General features: G+C 36.5%; 1 protein-coding gene across 2 annotated transcripts in view; it reads right to left on the bottom strand.

The window, feature by feature from the left end:
• Positions 1 to 5,414: 5,414 nt before the first annotated feature.
• Positions 5,415 to 21,623, bottom strand: part of ahr (aryl hydrocarbon receptor) — an 86,128-nt gene continuing 69,919 nt past the window's right edge. For both annotated transcript variants that reach the window (XM_002933302.5, XM_031903525.1), the window contains exons 6-11: positions 20,257 to 20,384; positions 16,741 to 16,943; positions 16,502 to 16,611; positions 15,144 to 15,285; positions 12,272 to 13,508; positions 5,415 to 11,040 (exon numbers count right to left, since the gene is read on the bottom strand). In XM_002933302.5, the coding sequence (XP_002933348.2) occupies positions 10,876 to 11,040; positions 12,272 to 13,508; positions 15,144 to 15,285; positions 16,502 to 16,611; positions 16,741 to 16,943; positions 20,257 to 20,384 (1,985 nt within the window). In that variant the 3' untranslated portion in view covers positions 5,415 to 10,875. The remainder of the gene's footprint in view (positions 11,041 to 12,271; positions 13,509 to 15,143; positions 15,286 to 16,501; positions 16,612 to 16,740; positions 16,944 to 20,256; positions 20,385 to 21,623) is intronic.

Here is a 21,623-nt window from a genome sequence, read left to right as displayed (position 1 = left end):
AGAAGTGAATGCAGCTGGAGGCAAAATGAAATAAGACTAAACACCAAGATTTCCCTCTTTCCTTTCAAAGTGTTTATTTCTCTCTCTTTAAAGTGGAATGTTATGTTGCTGGTGCAAGGGAAGAACATCACACATTAAAGCCCACCAAGTGAAAGCAGCTTAGCACTAGTTATTCTGTGTTTGCTTTGCAGAACTGCCATTTTCCATCATCCCTTGCCTACAGACACTGCTTATTAAAATAAAAAAAAAATACTGAATGCAAACACCGCACTATTGCTGGCATTCGCTTTCTGCTTCCTGTAAATGGCACATATTGTACTGGAATGAGGGTTTGTGGGACCTCAGAATTGCTTATAAGCCCTTCATTGTAGACAGACCGGGCTACTTTATGCTTTGGTTACACAAGCATTTGATCAGTGGAATGGACCTGTAATATACAATGCATGCAATTGTTTTCCTCTTAAAATCTGGGTTTGAGAGGAAACCATATTTTCTTGTATATTAAAAAAGGCCCAGTTTGTTGTCAGCAGTGCATAAGCAAGTTCTGAGCTACAAATAGAAAAGAACAAAATATGCATCAAAATGGTTTCAGGATCATTTAGGATCTTGTAATTTAGGAAGCTGACACCAAGGGACCCATTAAAGTAACCAGTGATTATCACATTGAATGAGTGATGGAATGGATGCAAATGCATCTGACCACATTTCTACTTTTATAGAAGGAAACTATCCCTACACAAACACCCCCACAAGCACATAGCCATATCACTGTAAAGTGCTACATTAACATACTGGTGTCATATAAATACAAGTGTAATAATAGTGTATGAATACATTAAAGGCATTAATATAGCATTTAAAACTTGAACACGGAAAACGAGTTCTTATTTTAATGTCAATAAAATGCTTAATTTGAAAGAAATAGTGGAATTCATAAAATATAAGCCACGAGTAAGCAGTAAAATATATCTATATATGCACTGATATTAAAAAAAAAAAAAACTTTTCATGAGCAAGCAGCCCTACAGCATAATGCTACCATCCGTGTTACATTTGCTACACAGATTGCTATGCACTTTGGTCAAAAATTGTCATTACAGTCTCGTCTGACTGTTAAACCTTATATCTTAACTTGCTCACTCTTGGGCTTCTTGACAAACTCAAGACATGGTTCTTTATGAATAATGATTTTTTTGTTCCAGCCCCCCCAGAGGCCGAGGTAAATGTCTTTATCTGATTGGCCTATTCCTACAGTAAGGTACGGCAGAAGGCATCAGACTATAAGGCATTGATCCTTTAGCAGGTCAAGGAATCTAAACAGATAAGCCCAATTTAAATCACTGAGCTTGATCAAATAATTGGTGGTAGTATTTTAAAACTGAGCTGCGTAAGCATCATCTAACTAACCTGAAATGCCTGGAGCATAGTCACCTAGAGGGAAGGGCCCAATTCACTCCATAAGCTGGTGCATAATTACCCTAAAATACATAAAGCTGTTATTGTTACAAACCATAGTTCTATAAAACACAGGGACTGAATAGTTGAATTGAATATATAAAAATATTAGTGTTCCTGTCAGGAGAAAACTGCACTGGCCGGGATAAATGCAGTTGAGCAATCCTCTTCCTTCCTTCTCCTTTCGTAGTGATCCTGGGGCCGCACAAAAAGCCGGCTTTTTATTTGCAGTTTGGATTTTTATTCTACTGTGCATGCGCGAAGACCAAAGGAGCAAGAGAAGCACTCGCATACACCCAGGCCAGTGCAGTTTTCTTTTAACAGGAGCAATGGGCGGAGGTTTCAGGTAAGTGATAACAATCGCTTGGGGGTGCCTAACAATTTGACGCCCCCCAGAAATTGTAACTTTCCATCTCCTTTAACTACCCTACCATATATACCAATGGTAACCTGTAATTAGCAATTTAAACCCCAACTCTCTATTCACTTGTAAAGGATTTTTTAACCTACCCCATGGATTTCAATAGGTTAAAGGTTTATGTAAATGGTATAATTCGCAGTGTTAATAGAGATACACACCTTCATCAATTCCTTAATTACCTTTTGTAATAGATGATTTCCATGTTTACGATGCAAGACATTAATCCAGGGAAGGTCTATAACTAAGTTTTGATAATATACTGTAATGCAATAGTTCACCCACCTTACGGTTACAAATGTGAGCTACCCCTACAAAATTAGGAATTGTCCCATTTCCTGAGAGGAAACTAGGCATATTTGTATATAATATATTTATGGAACAGAAAAAAATCCTCTGGGGATTTACTTGTCTCATATATGTTACCAAAGAACATGATAGAATCCATTGCAGTTGGAGGGAGAGAATAATTTTCTATTTTATTTTACATATGGGAAATTTTTATGCTATTTTTAAATGTACTTTTTTTGATTAATAATAAAATATTATGACGATTTCACTTATTCCACAATCCATATTGCTATATATATATATATATATATATATATATATATATATATATATATATATATATATATATATATATACAGGAACAAACGGAGCACACCCTATTAAAGTTCAAATACCCAGGGTGCTAGCAAAAATATATAAAGCAAGACAGTGAGCTGCACACACCAGGACTTGGCAAAAAAATGATAAGTTTATTTAAGCAAAGAAATCCAACATTTCGAGCACTAACTGTGCTCTTCCTCAGTGGAAAAAACAAACCAAACCTATTATATATATATATTATATATATATATATATATATATATATATATATATATACACATACATACATATACAGGTATGGGATCTCTTATCCGGAAACCCATTATCCAGAAAGCTTCGAATTACGGAAAGCCTGTCTCCCATTGACTATTTTAATCAAATAATTCAGAATTTTAAAACTGATTTCCTTTTTCTTTGTAGTAATAAAACAGTACCTTGTAATTGATCCAAACTAAGATATAATTAGCCCTTATTGGGGGCAGAACAGTCCTATTGGGTTTAACTACTGTTTTATTGATTTTTTAGCAGACTTAAGGTATGGAGATCCAAATTACTGAAAGACCCCTTATCCGGAATACCCTTGGTCCCGAGCATTCAGCATAACCTGTGTATACATATATTATTATATATACAAAAAATACAGCTCATCCCATGAATCAATCAAAACTAATTGGGTGCACGTAGGTGAGTGACTTGTATTGTATACTATACACATTACCCCAGCACAATTTTGCACACACTTAAGGAAAAATGTCTGCATTTTAGTGAAAAGAGACATGTTTAGTAACATGGTTTGTACAAAGTCAGCTTATATATATATATATATATATATATATATATATATTGTGGTATGGTGACAAAAAGGTCCCTGGTTTCCTGGGGAAAAGTGATTGACAACAGGTATGTTGGGCCACGGATTCTCAGACATTTTTACTGAGGTGAGACCAGCAGTGTTTTGGGGCATAGAAACACTTTGTTTCTCTGCAGTTTTTTAAATTGTTGATCCGGGGCTGGTCTTACGGGGAATCCGCAAGAGCAGGGTGGGTGGATTCCCAAATCCATAGGCCAGGTTTTCAGGAGGCCCTAGGCCTATTTGTAGTACACCTGAAGCTGTGCAGGGGAGCTGATGAGCCTGTGTGTGTGAGAGAGAGACACGCTGCTGGATTTGCTCAGCTTCAGGAGAAAGAGAAGCATTTATTTTTGTGTTAGCCAGGAGGCTTGATATTTCTGTTCCAATTCTTGTTTTATACCCCCTGCGAGGGGAAACTTCTGCAACCGCTGAAAAATAAACGCGGGCAGGAAGCCCTTACACCGGTCTTGGTGTGTGCAGTTGCCTCATTTGCAGCCTACCAGCGAGTGAACCCCCACAATATATATATATATATATATATATATATATATATGTGTATATATATACACACACACACACACACTAAAGGGGTTGTTCACCTTTAAATTAACTTTTAGCATGACAGACAATGATATTCGGAGACAATTTGCAATTGGTTATCTTTTTTATATTATGCAGTTTATTTAGCTTTTTGTTCAGCGGCTGTCCAGTTTGAAATTTCAGCAGCTACCTGATTGCTAGGGTCTTATTTACTTTGGTAACCAGTGGTTTGAATGAGAGTCTGGAATATGAATAGGAGAGGGAATGAATAGAAAGATAAATTAAAAAGTAACTATCCCAATAAAATTGTTTACAAACTATTAAGCAATTGTTTTTTGGCTGTTGGGGTCAGTGATTCAGAAAGAATTGAAAGGGAAATAATTTGAAAACTATAAAAAAAAAAAAAATGAAGGCCAAATATGCAATGTAGAATTTAAAGGTGACCCATCCCTTTGCCAAATGTTCAAAAAACAAATGGCACAAAAGCATCAGCTCACAAAAAGTCATACAAAACATGTATTTTGTCAAAAACACAAACAAAACTGCATAACAAATACAGGAACACTATAGGATCCCTTAGCCGGAAACCCGTTATCCAGAAAATTCCGAACTACGGAAAGGCCATCTGCCATAGACTACATTATAAGCAAATAATTCTAGTTTTAAAGACTTCCTTTTTCTCCGTACCTTGTACTTGATCCCAACTAAGATATAATTAATCCTTATTGGAGGCAAAACAATCCTATTGGGTTTAAAATATTATGAAATGATTTTTGTAGTATACTTAAGGCATGGAGATCCAAATTACTGAAAGATCCCTTATCCGGAAAGCCCCAGGTCCCGAGCATTCTGGATAACAGGTCCTATACCTATACACAAATACCCAATTAGTGGCAATATGTGTGCTGTTTAAACAAAACCAACCAGTTCCATTCTGTGATGATTTTATTACCATATTTTAGGTCTTACAGATTATATCTAAAGGCCAAGAAAAGTAGTACAGAGCATACCTTGAAGGAAGGAATTAGGAGAGAGAAAAATGATGGTGTGTGGAAAGAAGTTAGATTTTAAATGTTTTAAAAGGAATCTTTAGAAATGGCCATTAAAGGCTCAGCTAGAGCAAAGACTACCAAGCATGACTTTACAGGAGCACAGCAGTACATTTAACAGCTCTGAACGCTTGGCACTTGGTGATATAGGCAAAATGTAAGTTGCTTGCCCGATGGCCAAACATATCAGCAGAGGTCTGTTTGACTCTAGCTACGTGTATATGAGACATTGCACAAGCATTTATTCCAGTGAACCCTTCATTAATATGTTTCAAATATTGCTGAATGTAAATGCTCAACATGTTCATAGAATCATTAAATGCTACAATTACACTATGTTATTTCATGTAATGCCACATTTGTGTCACAGAGGGATTTGTTAAAGCAAAGCTGATTAAACAATCTATTTTTTTTATGAGTGAATGCCTTTATTTTTGCAATAAATGAAATCCTATGTTGCACACGGTATCGTTATTCCAAAGTGAATCCATTCCAGTCCATATGATTGTCTTTTTATTAAACAATATACAAAAAGAAAAGAAAAAACATAACTCAACAATTTCTTTGTTTTCTGCTTCATTTTAAATTACACAGAACACAAATTCTTAGTCTGTAATAGTTTTGTTTGCCTTAAATCGGCAAAAAAAGAGAAGTTTCAGAATTATACATTTTACATAAAAAGATACTTTTGTTCAATGAATATAAATTACACTGCACACACATTTTTATTTTAAACATGTACATTTTTTTCTTAAACAGTTTTCCCCGAATCCAAAATGGTGCAACTGCACAAAATCTATTAAGGATTAGGGGAAAAAAACAACATATTTCATTTTGCAGTTTGGCTTTTTAACCTACTTTAGTGAATGACAAGATGAAAAACAAAAGAAAATATAGCACTTAATGTTACAAAGTTTTTGTGGAACAAAATATTTGTACTTATATAAAAAAAAAATACAAGCTATAATTCAGCAGGTATAATATAACATGTAACAATTAACACACTTGTTATGGTTTAAAGTGAAAGCAGCAACATTGACTGTGAATAATCAGTTTGTTCTCTATAATGTGGATAGCAGTGGGTATGACAAGTAGGAAAATCTGTTGGAAATGGGACAATATAGCTACTAAAAAAAGAATGCGACTTTATCAGTTCTAACCTGATTTGTGTTTTATTCGTCATTGACCTTTTCCTTTACTTAACATGAACAGAACTGATTCGGGATCACATATGTGGTTTTTGGGCATGTTTAGGGTTGTGCTACACAGGCGACTCTCTTGGCAATAGTTGCACAGTGGTTACTGCAGCCTCTATAGAGTTGATAAAATCTCATATAAACATTTTAAAGTCATTGCTAAAGGGTATACAGTGTGCCCCAGTAAAACCATGCAGTAATTGCTTTAGAATGGTGGATCAGGGAACACTTTGCCCATGTTGCAGTAGCAGTGCACCCCCTTTTTCAACATGAGTTCAATGGATAGGGCATGCACTAAACATACTTTTTGCCTATTGTTTTAATTAATAAATATAGGGAAAAATCTGAAATTAAAAGGAAAGTGTAAAGTGTTTCAGAGTTTATACTTACTCTCTATCAGGCAATAGAAATAAAGCCTAGGCTATGGTCACATTCAATGCATACATCGTAAGAGTGGAAACAACCATATTCTACTCAATGATTAGGTGGGTACAAACAACAATAAAGGCAATATTGTAGTTTCTACTCCATTTATACATTCAAATAGGCAGAAAATGAATATATATGTCAGACAAATCCTGTTAAAAATGGGGTTTAAAGATGAAGGTGCAATGCAAAGAAACGGCTCCCTTGCAGCAAGAAAGTCACCCATGTAGCTCTTCCACTTGTAACAGGCCTAGTACAGCAAAACTGCAATGTCGGTCATAAGCATCATACATGGAGACAGAAGTAAACAAGGATCAACTAATGAAATCCTTTAATGCAACTGTATTAATTCACAAACTAAATGCAAGCAGGGAATCCTTCATTACAGAAAATCTAGGACTCCATGTAAGTGCAAGTTTCAGGGAAATTTATTTCTGTACATCATATTAAACTGCTGCTTTAACAAAACATCCATTTCATTGCGGATACATTAAACAAAAGAATACTGCGTTCATCTACTATACACACAAAACCCTAATGCAAATCCCATCCGTGATGAGTGGACGGGTGGACATTGTTGAGAGACGTTGCATAGAGCCAGATATGAAACAAACATAAGAACACAAGATAAGGCACAGGTTGATTTCCCCTGTTACTACTAATAGGCTGAGGCACAGAGAGGCAGTCACCATAATAACATGGTGTTTGCCTTTCCGTCGCTACGATGACAATCACAAAAGCCAAAGTATATTCCATACATGACAATATATCAGTCACCTCAGCACAAACACTAAATCCTGTACATACAAAATGCAGATAAAGGAACTAAAAATAATCACATTAAGCTGGAAGGAAATACAGATGATTTTAAAAGTTTCATTATTAGATGCTGAAATATAAGCAGTCTGAAATCCAATAAAGGGAAAACATACCTAGTTTGTAAGAATTTATATAGGATGGGGGCACAACAAGGAACATTCATGCTCTGCATATTATATTTACAGCAATGCATAGAAGTAATGCAATATATGATTTTTTTAATTCATTTGGAGCAATTCCCTTAAAATGAATCCATGTTTTTTTCTACGGAGGGCTGTTCAGCTCAAACAAAGCAAGCAACACGGCAGCTCTTGCTCAAAACTGAAAATGGAATTGTTATAAATTCTATTTGTCGAGCAACTGAAAAGTAAAGAGTGTGTGGACAACCTGCAACAGTGAATTCATTACAAGCTGCTAAATGAATAAGACTCTTCTTTCATACTTAAAATCCAAATAAAAACAGGCATTGCAATATAAAATTTGCTTGTAGACTAAAGTGAGACAACATTTCACACAATATTATAAAATGCGATCAGTCTGCGCTCACACTACTATATCGGCACACTTGTGTTTCAAAGCAATTCATAGCAACTGGAAGCTAGTGCTTATCAGAAAGGCGGTGAGTATACATGAATTTTCATTGCAAGACTAAACACTAGACCTGCAATTACTGAACATATAAATATATATATATAGCACTTCAGCCTGTTGCTGAATGTGAAGATATTGGCAGCATAACAAGCCAACTATAAAGGATATATAGGTTGGATGGTTTCTGCTGTACAGTGTGAGGGTTATGCCCAAGTGCTTTACAATGGATGGTGTTGGAAGTATAATAAATATGGACAAATATCAAAACATGAACAAGGGTATATGTACCCTTTCTCCTTGTTATTATAGCTACCCTGTTGCTCACAGCTATAGCTGTACTCCTAATTCAGCCGGGCTGTTATAGACTCACGTAAAAAAACACAGTTTTGCTACATTATTGTTCACTCGTATGTAGAAGGTTCAGCATCTACTACCCGCTGAAGATGTACTTCCCTGTAAATTTGTAGCTATTTGTCCATATCTAAATCTCTGTGCTCTGAATGTATCTGGATCATATCTATTACCGTATACATATGTTAGCCTATAAGTCTATTATCTATACATCTCTATCTCTGCTTAATTGGCCCATTTGCTTATTCATTATACATCTGTTTAACCTCTGGTTACCATTTTGCCTGATGTGTAGCTCTAAATGTCTGCATGGCAATGAATTGAGGGATATAGTAATCACAGAACATAGTTTCACAACTCCGCCCTTCATCATAGGCTGAGTAGGATACATTACAAAAGGTTTGCAGTTCGTTTTAGGGAGGAGCATAGGCCTTGGGCAAGTCACTAAATCTTAAGCACAAGGCGTAAATTGTTACTAAAAGATTAGTGACTTAGTATATATCAATATTAATATATATATTTATACAAGAATAAAGGAAATCTGGAGAGAATTGACTCTGTTTTCTTGCAGAAAACAAATTATTTACATGTATCTTACTATAAAGCTGTCTTTCTCTGAATAAACAGGGTCAAAATGTGCAATTTAAATAAAGTGTGCCATAAAAATGTCTACAAATCATTAAAGGAGACTCAAAAAAAAACAAAAAAAACCCAGAATACTAAGAGCTTAAAAGTCATGCCAATGACAAGATGCTAAAAATTTTGGGGCCAATATATAGAGACTAAATGATGCAATTACTATTCAGTAATTCAAGGGCAGAGACAATAATGGTGATGAGAGAGGCATTATTATTAAGCAGCAAGCACACCTACCAACTATACTGTTCTACAAGGCAGACCTACAATCCTTTGCCAGAAAGGCGAAGGGTTAGGCCTTCTATTGGGAATGCTTTTAGCAAGCTCATATAAAAACAAGTTTATTAAAAATAATGCTTTAAAATTACAAAATCCTTTATTTAAATTTCAATTAATATAATTAGTTTCAAAAGGTGAAATGGCTATGGTGTAGCACTGTTAATTACTTTAATTGATACTGCTGCCTGAATGACTGGGCCACACATCTGAGCCCACTGATCTACTGGAGTGATTACTCTATGTGCATAATCATAAGCTCATGAATTTAGGCAAACATTTAGGTTGGCAAACATGGGTAAGCATGAGGTACACAGGCAAGTGTTCATGCAAAAATCCTTTCCCATATGTTGCCTAATGGAAGGAAAAGAAAATTAATGAAGGGTTTTTAGTCTCTAAGTTTCAAGTCTGTCCAGCCCATCTACTGGTACCTAACCCTATACTGCTAAGGCAGATGTATTTTTAAAAAAGGAAAGCATTTCCTATCTGCAAATTCCTGCTGGACTTGACATTCACTTACAAGCACTGCCCTAGTATGGTCTTACACTAATGGCTTATTGTGGCCTCTTCCATTGGCCTGAGAAGGGTTTTGAGTGGCTTGGAGGAGACAGAAAACCCAGGACTGTACACTGTTCATTTTAGTAGTTTTTATCTTAACATTCAATTATTTGATATGATATTGCAAATTAAATTTTTAAGCATTTGAAAAACTTATTTTTACCCTTTAAATTTTGCCCCTTGTAGAATAGGAGCTCAGGTCTTGCAAGTTATGGAAGCTGTTTAGATATTTCTGGAAAGAGAAAAAAATAATCTTAATGAATATGAATACACATATATATCTATATATGTATATGGAACATCTTGCAATGTGTTGATGTCAGCTTTCAAAATCAGAGCTAAATCTTTGGCCTTTTCTCTAAACCCTAAAAAACAAGTGCTCCTAAAGGGACACACATTATGGTAAAGAAGACACTGCAGCATTACAATGCATCGGATACCAGCACAGAAGGCAGTGGATAAAAAGCATTCTACTGTATTTATTCTAATAGAGTGCATCAGTTAGTGCAATTTAAGATGCATAGTAAACTGACCTGCCAGTTTAAAATAATGCACGGTATGAGACTGCTGCTTGAAGTAAGTGCTGTAGTTACACCATATTACAGCAATCATTCCATTTCTTGGAAATTCCATGCATATTTCAAAAGCATGGTCTCTTTACATAAATAAAAGTGTACCAAGCATTTAGATATTTGGCCCTAAGTGCTTTAGAGTTGAGCAAACTGATTATACAGCGGTGAAGGGTTAAAAAAACATTTGCCTTATCTTATGTTTTGAACTGGATAGAATATATTACACACATATATTGAAAAAAATACACATACTTTAACTCCACTGAAAGTAAGGAGTATGGGAAAACAACAGCTCTTTATGTTTTTGCAAAATAAGCGCTCTCCGAATCCAGCTCCGGCCTGGCCAGCCCTCGCTCATCACGTTAGCCATCAGCTTCTGTGGCTTACAAAGTGCATTTAGCCTAAATAAACTTTTTTGCAGGATGTGATCAAGCTTTTAAAGCATTTTTAGTATGAAGTCTGTTTATTCAGGCCAGCAGAAAAACTTATCTGAGCGTGCAAAAAATGCTGCTCTCCTCACATTTATTTACATAAATCCACTTGATTGTAGATCAGGGAAATGTTTGGAATCCGTTTGGTGATGGTGAAGGTTATGAGGTGGAAGATGGTTGGCAGCTGGGGCACTGTTTACAATATCCATGGGTGCAGCGTACGTTTCATTTACATTGACTCCGTTAAATCCATTGTGGAACTGTTGGAAGAAAAAACATATTAGCCAAAATGCATTATTAAATTAAAAGAAATAAGTAAATGGCACTTCATTTTCCAAAGTTCTCAAGGAAACTTCGGAAAACAAAGTGCGGCATATGCTTTTCAGTTGAATATGGGCTACTGCGGGTGACAAATCTCCCCTAAATGCTTTCCCAGCTGTCATTTATTTTAATAACGTGAATAGCCGGTGGGAAAACATATGTGGCATGCTGTTTTTCTGAAGTCACCCAAGGTTGCCTTGGAAGTGTTTGGATGTTTTCCTTATCAGGGATTCACTTTATTGCCATTGAGTAACCAAATATAGAAGATTTCTCCTTAGCGAAGATTTATTGCAGCCGACTAATCACCTGGCTTGCTAAAATCCTTCCAGAGCTGCATATTGACCACAGGTGTCAGGCTAGCTAAGGAATATTAAAAAATTAAAGCACAGACGCATTTTACCAACAGAAACTGTACTTGCTGCGCAAATGCACAATCTAATATCAATCCATGCTGCTGAACATAATCTGGGGGAAAAAAACAGCATCGATGTCCACCCATGGGAGCATTATTTGTGCCCAGACACATTATTATTCTCTGCCAATTAAAGGTTGACCCAGTCACATTTACAATGCACCCGGAGTGCAGACTTTAAAACCGTTCATCATTTAGTACATCTATACACCGGTCTAGTAATTGAAAAAAGATCTATTTGCAATTGATAATTAGGCACCTATCGTAGATACCATTAACTATTACTCTCATGGCTGGGAAAAGTCCAATTTCATCTGCTCAATACGTCTGCTAATCCAGACCCAGGTTAATTATCTCTTCAAGTGCTTTCCCTCTGAGAACATAAATATGTACTTTTGCTATATGCATTTAACATGATGGCACATTTACCATTAAGGAATTTGGAAACCGAGGTTACTTCATTACATGTAGCCGCAAAGGAACATCACCACATACAAGCAGAGTGAAGTATTAACCAGTACTGATATTCTATTTAATATGTAAAGCATGGATTGTGGGACTCAGAAAATGAGCTTGAGTTGTCCTATAATGAAATATGTAACATTCACCTCAATTTTGGCTCTGTTTCTAAATGACCCCTGAGATGTTTAATTTATGGCCCATTTTTTTTTTTTACCAAAATGTTAACACAGACCCATTTTTAATAGTTCAAAATCCAGTCAGGTATATAAAAAAGCTTTCTTTAGATTGAAACTTACTTCATGTAATATTGGCTGCTGAGCTGCCATTACTGCATTATATGGCATCTGATTTAGGCACGTTGCCGGGGATGATTCAGGTACACACTGATACATTGATACAGCGCCAGAATAGCAAGACTGAGGAGTCACCATTATTGTCTGTGAGTCTAAGCCACATTCTTGGATTCCAGAGTTCTGTGGTAAACAATCCAGAAAACCCTCCACATTTGAAGGATTAGGATAAACTGATCTTTCCACATTTCCAAGATCAAAGTCCATCTGGGTAAGGTTTGAAGGTAGTGGCACTATGGGCACTGACTCCTGATAAGGCATATACTCCTGCTTGCAAGGATAGGGAGCACTGCTAAGTTCAGATTTGTAAAGTTCATGAGTCATGTTGTTTATACTGGAAACATTGTATTGCTCGCACTGCTGCTCTTGAAAAGATGGAGGGACATTGCTCAAAGAATTCCAGTTTGTGAGCATGCCATTGACATGCATGTGTTTGATTTTTTGACACAGTTGTTGGGGCATCATTTTGCTTGGGTGCTGCTGTATTTGTGGTGGCTTCACAGAATCCTGTGTCATACTGGACGGCTCTTGTACACAAGGCATTTGCTGAACATTGTTCATATACATACAGTCTGCTTTTTTGTTTAGAGTCTCTTGTACATAAGTCAGGATTTCATCAGCTACATCAATATCGCTAAGTTCTGGAAAATCAAATTCATTCCTAAAAAATGCTTCATCCTGCTGGATCATTTCCAAGTCGTCAAAATCAATGCCAAGACTATTCATAATATTATAAAGTTCATTATTTTTGCTTTCAGGAAACACTTCTGGGCGATCAGAAGTATGAGCCAAGTTTCCCTGGGAACAAGCTCCTCCCTCAAGCTTTAAATTGTTATTTATTGCTGGCAAACAACTCTCTTGCCAACTACCGGGAAAGTTATTGCTGACTTCACTTCTGAGATCTGGTAAAAAGTTTTCAAAAGAAAATGTGTTTGATGCTGGTGGACAAATGTATACAGTCTCATCCTGTCTCATCATAGCCCCCAAGAGTGAGGCAGGATTTACTGGTCCTTCACTTTTGGAAGAACTGGCTTTGACCGCTGTTGTCTTTGCTTTTGTTGGTGTAACCTCCATAATGGTTTGCAGAGGAAATGAAGCTTCATAAAGAACTGCCTCTCCAGTTGTAAAAAGGAAGGGCAGTTTTGAACTTCTCTTCCGCAAATGTTCCGCTCCTTCTTCCTCCCTAAAATGAAACATGAAACACATAAAGTAATCAGGTGACACTATACATGTTGCCTACCCATTCTACCTACAACCCCAAGGTCTTGGCCTTCTTCCCGCATCGTACAGAAGAATTTGAGGTAAAGCCAATTTGGAACTGGCTCCAACTGCACATCTTGATGAAAAAAAAAAAAAATGTAATTTTATGATTATGCAAAAAATATGCAAAATTCAGCCTTTTCATATTAAACTTTTTTTTATTAAAGGTGTACCCTGACTGTACCCTTAAGTATGTCACACATTTTAGATACCATAGTTTAGCATTTATATTTTTGACGTTACATGTATCAGACCTATTATGTGGAATTCTGGGGACTTGGGGTTTTCTGGATAAGGTTATGCTTAAACTGGATCACCATACCTTAAAAGGTTAATTAAACATTAAATAAATCCAAGAGGACAGGGGCGGTCCGAGCTGGGGGAGGTGGGGTGCGATAGCGCAACGGAGCACAGACTAGAGAGGTAGGCAGAAGAGGCTCCTGTCTGGTGCCCCCCAATTGTTGCGCCCTAGACAGCTGCCTGTTCTGCCTACCCCTAGTTCCGGCCCTGCAAGAGGATTGTTTTTCCAAGGATATGGATGAATGCATCTTAGTGACCAACATTTAAAAGGCGCTGTTTTGTTTTTTTTATTACAGAGAAAAAGGAGATAAATATTAGCTTAAAATTGACTCTCTGAGATACAGTGTTTCTGTAATTTGGAGCTTTTGGTATATTAAGTTTGCAAAGAAGCGATTACATATCTGTATGTTCAACCCAAAACATACATGATTTTGTAGAACTAGGGAACACAACACCTGCCTTGTATTTTTCCACTGTTCCCATAGAATGAATATGTAGAGTATATAACCATAACCTGTTTTAAAGGGATTCTGTCATGATTTTTAGCTTATACTTTTTATTTCTAAATTACACTGCAAATAATTCACTTTACCATTTAGAATTTTATTCTTGAACCAACAAATGAATTTTTGCTTTAGTTGTAATATTGGGTGTGTAGGCGCCATCTCAGTGCATTGTGCCTGAGTCTGAGCTTTCAGAAGTAGCCAGCGCTACACATTAGAACTGCTATCAGATAATCTATTGTTACTCCCATGTAACTGGAGGAGTCCAAAGCTGGACTAGGATTTCTTACTATTGAGTGCTATTCTGATATCTACTGGGAACTACTATCTTGCTCCCTTCCCATTGTTCTGCTGATCAGCTGCTGGGGGTGATATCACTCCAACTTGCAGCGCAGCAGTAAAGTTTGACTGAAGTTTATCAGAGCACAGGTCATATGGCTGTAGCACCCTGGGAAATAAAGAATATGGCTAGCCCCATATAATATTTCAAAATTAAATATAAACAAATCTGTTTGCATTTCAACAGATTTCAAAGCAGGATTCTGCTGGAGAAGCTCTATTAACAGATGCATATTGAAAAAAACATGTTTTGCCATGACAGTATTCCTTTAAAACATTTTTCCTAGCAATAAGACAAGAAAATGTCCCTGGTTTCAAAACCAAACACATAAAGGGCAACGAACACTTACATCTTACACAGAGAAATGATTCAGTGCATTATAATAGAAAGAGTTGTGTAAAACATCACTACTTACGTTAGTGCTCTTTGCGTTGCAATTATATAATCTGGTCTTCCATTTTTGTAAACGAGGCGAGCATTTGCTTGAACCCAAACCCATCCAGCCTCTTTAGTAAGGAGCCTGAACACTGTCATGCCACTTTCCCCCGTCTTAATCACTAGTTTTAAAGACAAGGAGTAAGAAGCTTAGATGAATAAATAAAATGAGGACTAAACATAAGTATCCAAAAACATCCCCTTAAAATAGAGAACATTTAATAGGGCAAGATGTACTGTGGCATTTACTGTTGTTTGTATTACCCATAAGTGTAGCTAGCTAATAATCTAAATGCAATTGTTAAATCTATTAACTTATTAATTGCACTGAAGTCAAGATTGGTTAACTATCAATGTGTTAGAGATTGATAAAAGTAGTAAAATATAACATATCATGTACCATTTGCCTTTTGTAGTCCATGATAGGGGAATGTTATGGTTTGGGTCAGCTTTGCTGTATCAGGGCCTGGGCAGCTCAGCATCATAGTATCCAATAGCAAGTCCTCATTGCACCAAAGAGTTGCTTGAGGATAATATGAAACCATCTATCAGAAGACTGAAGCTCAACTGAGAGTGGATGTTGCACAAGGATATGCTTATCTTTATCACAAGCCAATTAAATGGCATATCTAATCATTTTTTGTTGAATAAATGATTGCACGGTCAATTAAAAAAGAAAAAAACTTTACATGGACTGTATGTTATAAAAGTCTAGGTTTTTGGAGGCCGCTTGCTTTCTTTTCACTATATAGACAGTTCACTGCATCAGGTAATAATAGTGTCTGTGAGCGGCCAATGTGGCAATTCAGTGTATAAAGAAACTGGGAAATTAATAAACTGGTAACTAAAAATCCTCTATGATACAACTAATCAGTGCAACCCTTTCAGTTAGATATAGCTAACAGTGTCTTTTTAGACTTTGCAAAGACAATAAACATTTTTTTTTACACAAGAAAGAAAAAAAGGATCATTTATTATCATACATGTTTACCAGTACAGGAAGTAATTAAATAAAGGAATAGGATCTATTATCCGTAATGCTTGGGGACCTGGGGTAATATAATCTGGATCCCCATACCTTAAAAAGACCTGTAACCCACACATAAAAGCTGTATATATAAAGTCCTTTGCAAATTAAACATGGAACCCAAATTCTTTTTTTATATCCATACTTGTTATAAAGTTATTTAAAAATCTGCAGACTTGTTGCTATAGATTATTATATATGAGTAAATCTGTAACTATGTAAACAAGAGACCTGTGTTTTATGCATTTCAGATATAATATCTTTTAGATCTTCTTATAACATTTTTTTTTAAGTTACATAAAGTTACATACTTCGGATATGATTATCAGCACAATACAGCATATCTGCAGCATGAATAAATTGGTATCCAGTTCCTCTCACACATAGCTCAGCTTCTGTATATCCCAACACCACACTGCCTCTAAAAACACACAAAAAAAATCAATGAAGATAACAATGAATGAATCTGGTGCTTTCATGTTATATTAGCAACAGGGAGCATAAAAATAGTCGGCATATGGCCAGTAATGGTAAAAGTATTAGCTCTTACTTGGTATCACAACCAATTGGCGTAAAGTCTAATTTGTGCTTGGTTCTGAAAATGAAGTTTTTGGTTCGGATCTCCAGGATTGAAGGAGACTGTAATGGAGTAGCCAAAGTGAAAAGGGCTAGCTGAGGGGGAATTATTGCCCCGTCTTTCCCTTTCTTATTCTGACCATGCAGAAACTTCAGCCGACCTTGAAAGTTCATTGCCTGGAAAGTAAGATATTAGAAAGGGAAATAAAAGAATTATAAGAAAAACACCTCTATTTTAGGCCCAAAGGCATTATAGACACACACACATTAAAGTGATACTGACACTAAAAAATGACTCCTCAAAATACAAACCGGATTCCAAAAAAGTTGGGACACTAAACAAATTGTGAATAAAAACTGAACGCAATGATGTGGAGGTGCCAACTTCTAATATTTTATTCAGAATAGAACCTAAATCACGGAACAAAAGTTTAAACTGAGAAAATGTACCATTTTAAGGGAAAAATATGTTGATTCAGAATTTCATGGTGTCAACAAATCCCAAAAAAGTTGGGACAAGACAATTTTCACCACTGTGTGGCATCTCCCCTTCTTCTTACAACACTCAACAGACGTCTGGGGACCGAGGAGACCAGTTTCTCAAGTTTAGGAATAGGAATGCTCTCCCATTCTTGTCTAATACAGGCCTCTAACTGTTCAATCGTCTTGGGCCTTCTTTGTCGCACCTTCCTCTTTATGATGTGCCAAATGTTCTCTATAGGTGAAAGATCTGGACTGCAGACTGGCCATTTCAGTACCCGGATCCTTCTCCCACGCAGCCATGATGTTGTGATTGATGCAGAATGTGGTCTGGCATTATCTTGTTGAAAAATGCAGGGTCTTCCCTGAAAGAGATGATGTCTGGATGGGAGCATATGTTGTTCTAGAACCTGAATATATTTTTCTGCATTGATGCTGCCTTTCCAGACATGCAAGCTGCCCATGCCACACGCACTCATGCAACCCCATACCATCAGAGATGCAGGCTTCTGAACTGAGCATTGATAACAACTTGGGTTGTCCTTGTCCTCTTTGGTCCGGATGACATGGCGTCCCAGATTTCCAAAAAGAACTTCGAATTGTGACTCGTCTGACCACAGAACAGTCTTCCATTTTGCCACACTCCATTTTAAATGATCCCTGGCCCAGTGAAAACACCTGAGCTTGTGGATCTTGCTTAGAAATGGCTTCTTCTTTGCACTGTAGAGTTTCAGCTGGCAACGGCGGATGGCACGGTGGATTGTGTTCACTGACAATGGTTTCTGGAAGTATCCCTGAGCCCATTCTGTGATTTCCTTTACAGTAGCATTCCTGTTTGTGGTGCAGTGTCGTTTAAGGGCCCGGAGATCAGGGCCCGGCATCCAGTATGGTTTTACGGCCTTGACCCTTACGCACAGAGATTGTTCCAGATTCTCTGAATCTTCGGATGATGTTATGCACAGTTGATGATGATAGATGCAAAATCTTTGCAATTTTTCGCTGGGTAACACCTTTATGATATTGCTCCACTATCTTTCTGCGCAACATTGTGGGAATTGGATGATCCTCTACCCATCTTGGCTTCTGAGAGACACTGCAACTCTGAGAAGCTCTTTTTATACCCAATCATGTTGCCAATTGACCTAATTAGTGTTATTTGGTCTTCCAGCTCTTCGTTATGCTCAAATTTACTTTTTCCAGCCTCTTATTGCTACTTGTCCCAACTTTTTGGGGATTTGTTGACACCATGAAATTCTGAATCAACATATTTTTCCCTTAAAATGGTACATTTTCAAAGTTTAAACTTTTGTTCTGTGATTTATGTTCTATTCTGAATAAAATATTAGAAGTTGGCAGCTCCACATCATTGCATTCAGTTTTTATTCACAATTTGTTTAGTGTCCCAACTTTTTTGGAATGTATGTACATTGAATGTACATAAAAAGTTGCCTATAGGTCATGTTGATTTTCGCTGAGAGATTTGTTTTGCAAACCTGACTGTCCCTTCTCAGCCTGTCAGTTATAGCTTCTAATGTTAATGGCCTCCTGCTGGACAAATATGGCAGCCCCCTTATAGGGGAACATGTGGGATCAGACAGGTAATATAAAAGCATTGGGCAAATACTTTTATGGCAAAAATGAAGGTCATGCAAAGACAATGTTATTATAGATGTGAAAAAAGGTTTACTTTCTGGTGTCAGTATCTCTTTAAATGAGACAGGAGTCCCTGCTTTAATATGTAGGCATGCAATAAATGCAGGATTTGGTTTGGGCAAATTCAAGCACTTTTTGCAGGATCTGGCCAAATGCTTAAGTGTTCATCCGAATGCTTAAATTATGTTACTTTATTGATGCATTGAAAAAAAAAATGTTGAATATACAAATTAGGGTTTGGATTCGGCCTATGTGATCAAACTAGATTTATTCTGATTTGGCAACATAAAGCATTTTATTTGACCTTCCTCTCTCAATAGCAAGGAAAATCCTCTCTATAGAACTACACACAAATAATGTGATTTCTTAAATTAGACTTTTAAGAGTTATTTAAAAAAAATGGTAGCAGGCTATCAGAATCCAATGAAAGCGGACATGTGACCAACTATATTTGAGCCAGATTACATTTCCGAATGAGCAAAAACACTGGCACTAATGTCTGTACGTATGAGGTCTACAGAAAAGAATTTTACATGCAGGAATTAGGGATGGGCAGCTAAGGCTAAGCAATAAAAATTAATGGATGATAAAGCAGAAAATCCATGCCCATCAGTTGCTAAACTCTTTTTGCCTAAAAAAAAACCAAGATGAACAATTGTTTCTTGCATATTTTACATGTCACTATTTACAATTAAAATCTATTTACAGCGCTGTTGTAACGCCATTGAAAGGCAAGCATGCCATTTGCTAGAAAAAAGTGTCTATGTTCTAAAAGGCAGGGCTGCCAGGAGGCACAAGGGAGTCAGAGCCCTGAAAGTAATATTTATACATGTGCCCCAATGCTAAGCAAATCAACCAAAAAGTATTTGCCGCCTGCAAAGATTTGGGAAACCTTAGAAGCCGATTTCCAGGTAGCCACAACTGCGCATGCTCAAGCAGGGTCCGTGTCAGCAGTGAGACCCAAAGCATATCTGAATGAATGGAAAGCTCTGTAGAATACAATAGGGCTTTATCTTTTATATGCAAAGTAACCTGTGCCTTTTTCAGCCATACAGGTGGGGCGCCACACAGAGGGGGGGCCAGTTGGACAGTCCTGATACAAACTATAGTAGCCTTTGTGAGGCAAACACACTAGTTGTACGAGTGTGGGGCAACAGTGCATTATACTGTAACTAGTTTTATACACTTTCATTTTTTGGTGTTACTGTTCCTTTAAACAAACACAATTAGTGACACCACCAATGATTTCATTTTTTATTCCCTTATACTCTAATGGCCCTTATTTGAGATCAAAGGATTCTTAAGACTTATGTAAGCAAGGAAATTATATTTTAATATTACAAAAATAATCACATACCAAAAATCCAGAAGAATTATCCAGAAGACATCTTAACCTGCAGACAAAATTCCTTTCCATGAAGGAAGAATTTTCAGGGGGGAGGTGTTCTGGTTTATAGCAAGGTATTGCTGAGAACTCATTTTCATCTGTGTAGAAAATATACACGACATGAATTAGACATACCATAAAGCTAAGCACACATGCACTTGCAAGACAGATTAGTGATTTACAAGCACTTCCTTTAAATGTTTAAATAGATCTTCTGTAAATAGAAAAACATTTTGTCTCCGACAATGAGCAAAAATAAGTGAAATGTTGAAAAATAAGTGAAAATGTTGTCATTTCCACTGGTTTCACCTAAATGTCACATTAGATAAAGAGATGGACAGACGCATACAGATAGGGGATCCCCATTCACAGGACTTAAATGTCACAAAATAGTGATTATTGTAGAGACATTTTTGCTACCAATCTACATTTGACAATAAATACAAAATTTTAAAAAACACACAAAAAACCCCCCCAAAAACTCCGCAACTTAAAAGAACAGAATTTTAAAGGGGTTGTGTACCTTAGAATTAACTTTTAGTATGATTTAGAAAGTAATATTCTAAAAATTTGCAATTGGTTATTTTTTGTTGAGGAGCTCTCCAATTTGGAGTTAAGCAGTTATCTGGTTGCTAGGGTCTAAATTAACTTAGCAACCAGGAAGTGGTTTGAATGAAAGACTTGTATATGAATAGGAGATACCCATAAGTATATCTTAGCCTGGAGTGCCCTCCATAATTCCAATTTTTATATAAATAGGAGATAACCTGAAAAAAAATAATATGTAATAAAAAGTAACAACAGCAATTAAACTGTAGCTTTACAGAGCAATAGGTTTTAGGATACAGGTGTCAGTGACCCCCATTTGAAAACTGTAAAGAGGCAGATAATTCAAAGGTTATTAAAAAATAAAATATCAAGACCAAAAGAAAAGCTGTTTAGAATTGGCCGTTCTATAACTTACTAAAACTTAAAGATGAACCACCCCTTTAAATGATTAAAGTATTAAAATACTTTTTATTGTGAATAATAGGAAAAAATCTATATTTGTAATGATTTCATTTTTTTTCTATAGTAATAAAACATGACGTTGTACTTAATGGTAGCCAAGCTGCATAAATCCAAGAAAAAACCAGGAGGTAGAAAATCATTGAAATAATATCAGATATAACTAAATCTCCCAGCTCTTCCAACTCTCTCACAGACTGCTTAAAAGTAATATGTTTTTGCCATGTACTGCTCAACTGTGACAGGCAATGCTGACCCTGCAGATACAGTTATAGGACCTGTTATCCAGAATGCTCAGGATCAAGGGTTTTCCGGATAAGGGGTCTTTC

This window comes from Xenopus tropicalis, chromosome 6, assembly GCF_000004195.4.
Source record: "Xenopus tropicalis strain Nigerian chromosome 6, UCB_Xtro_10.0, whole genome shotgun sequence".
NCBI classification, from domain to species: Eukaryota; Metazoa; Chordata; class Amphibia; order Anura; family Pipidae; genus Xenopus; species Xenopus tropicalis.
This window is presented reverse-complemented; position numbering and strand designations above follow the sequence as displayed.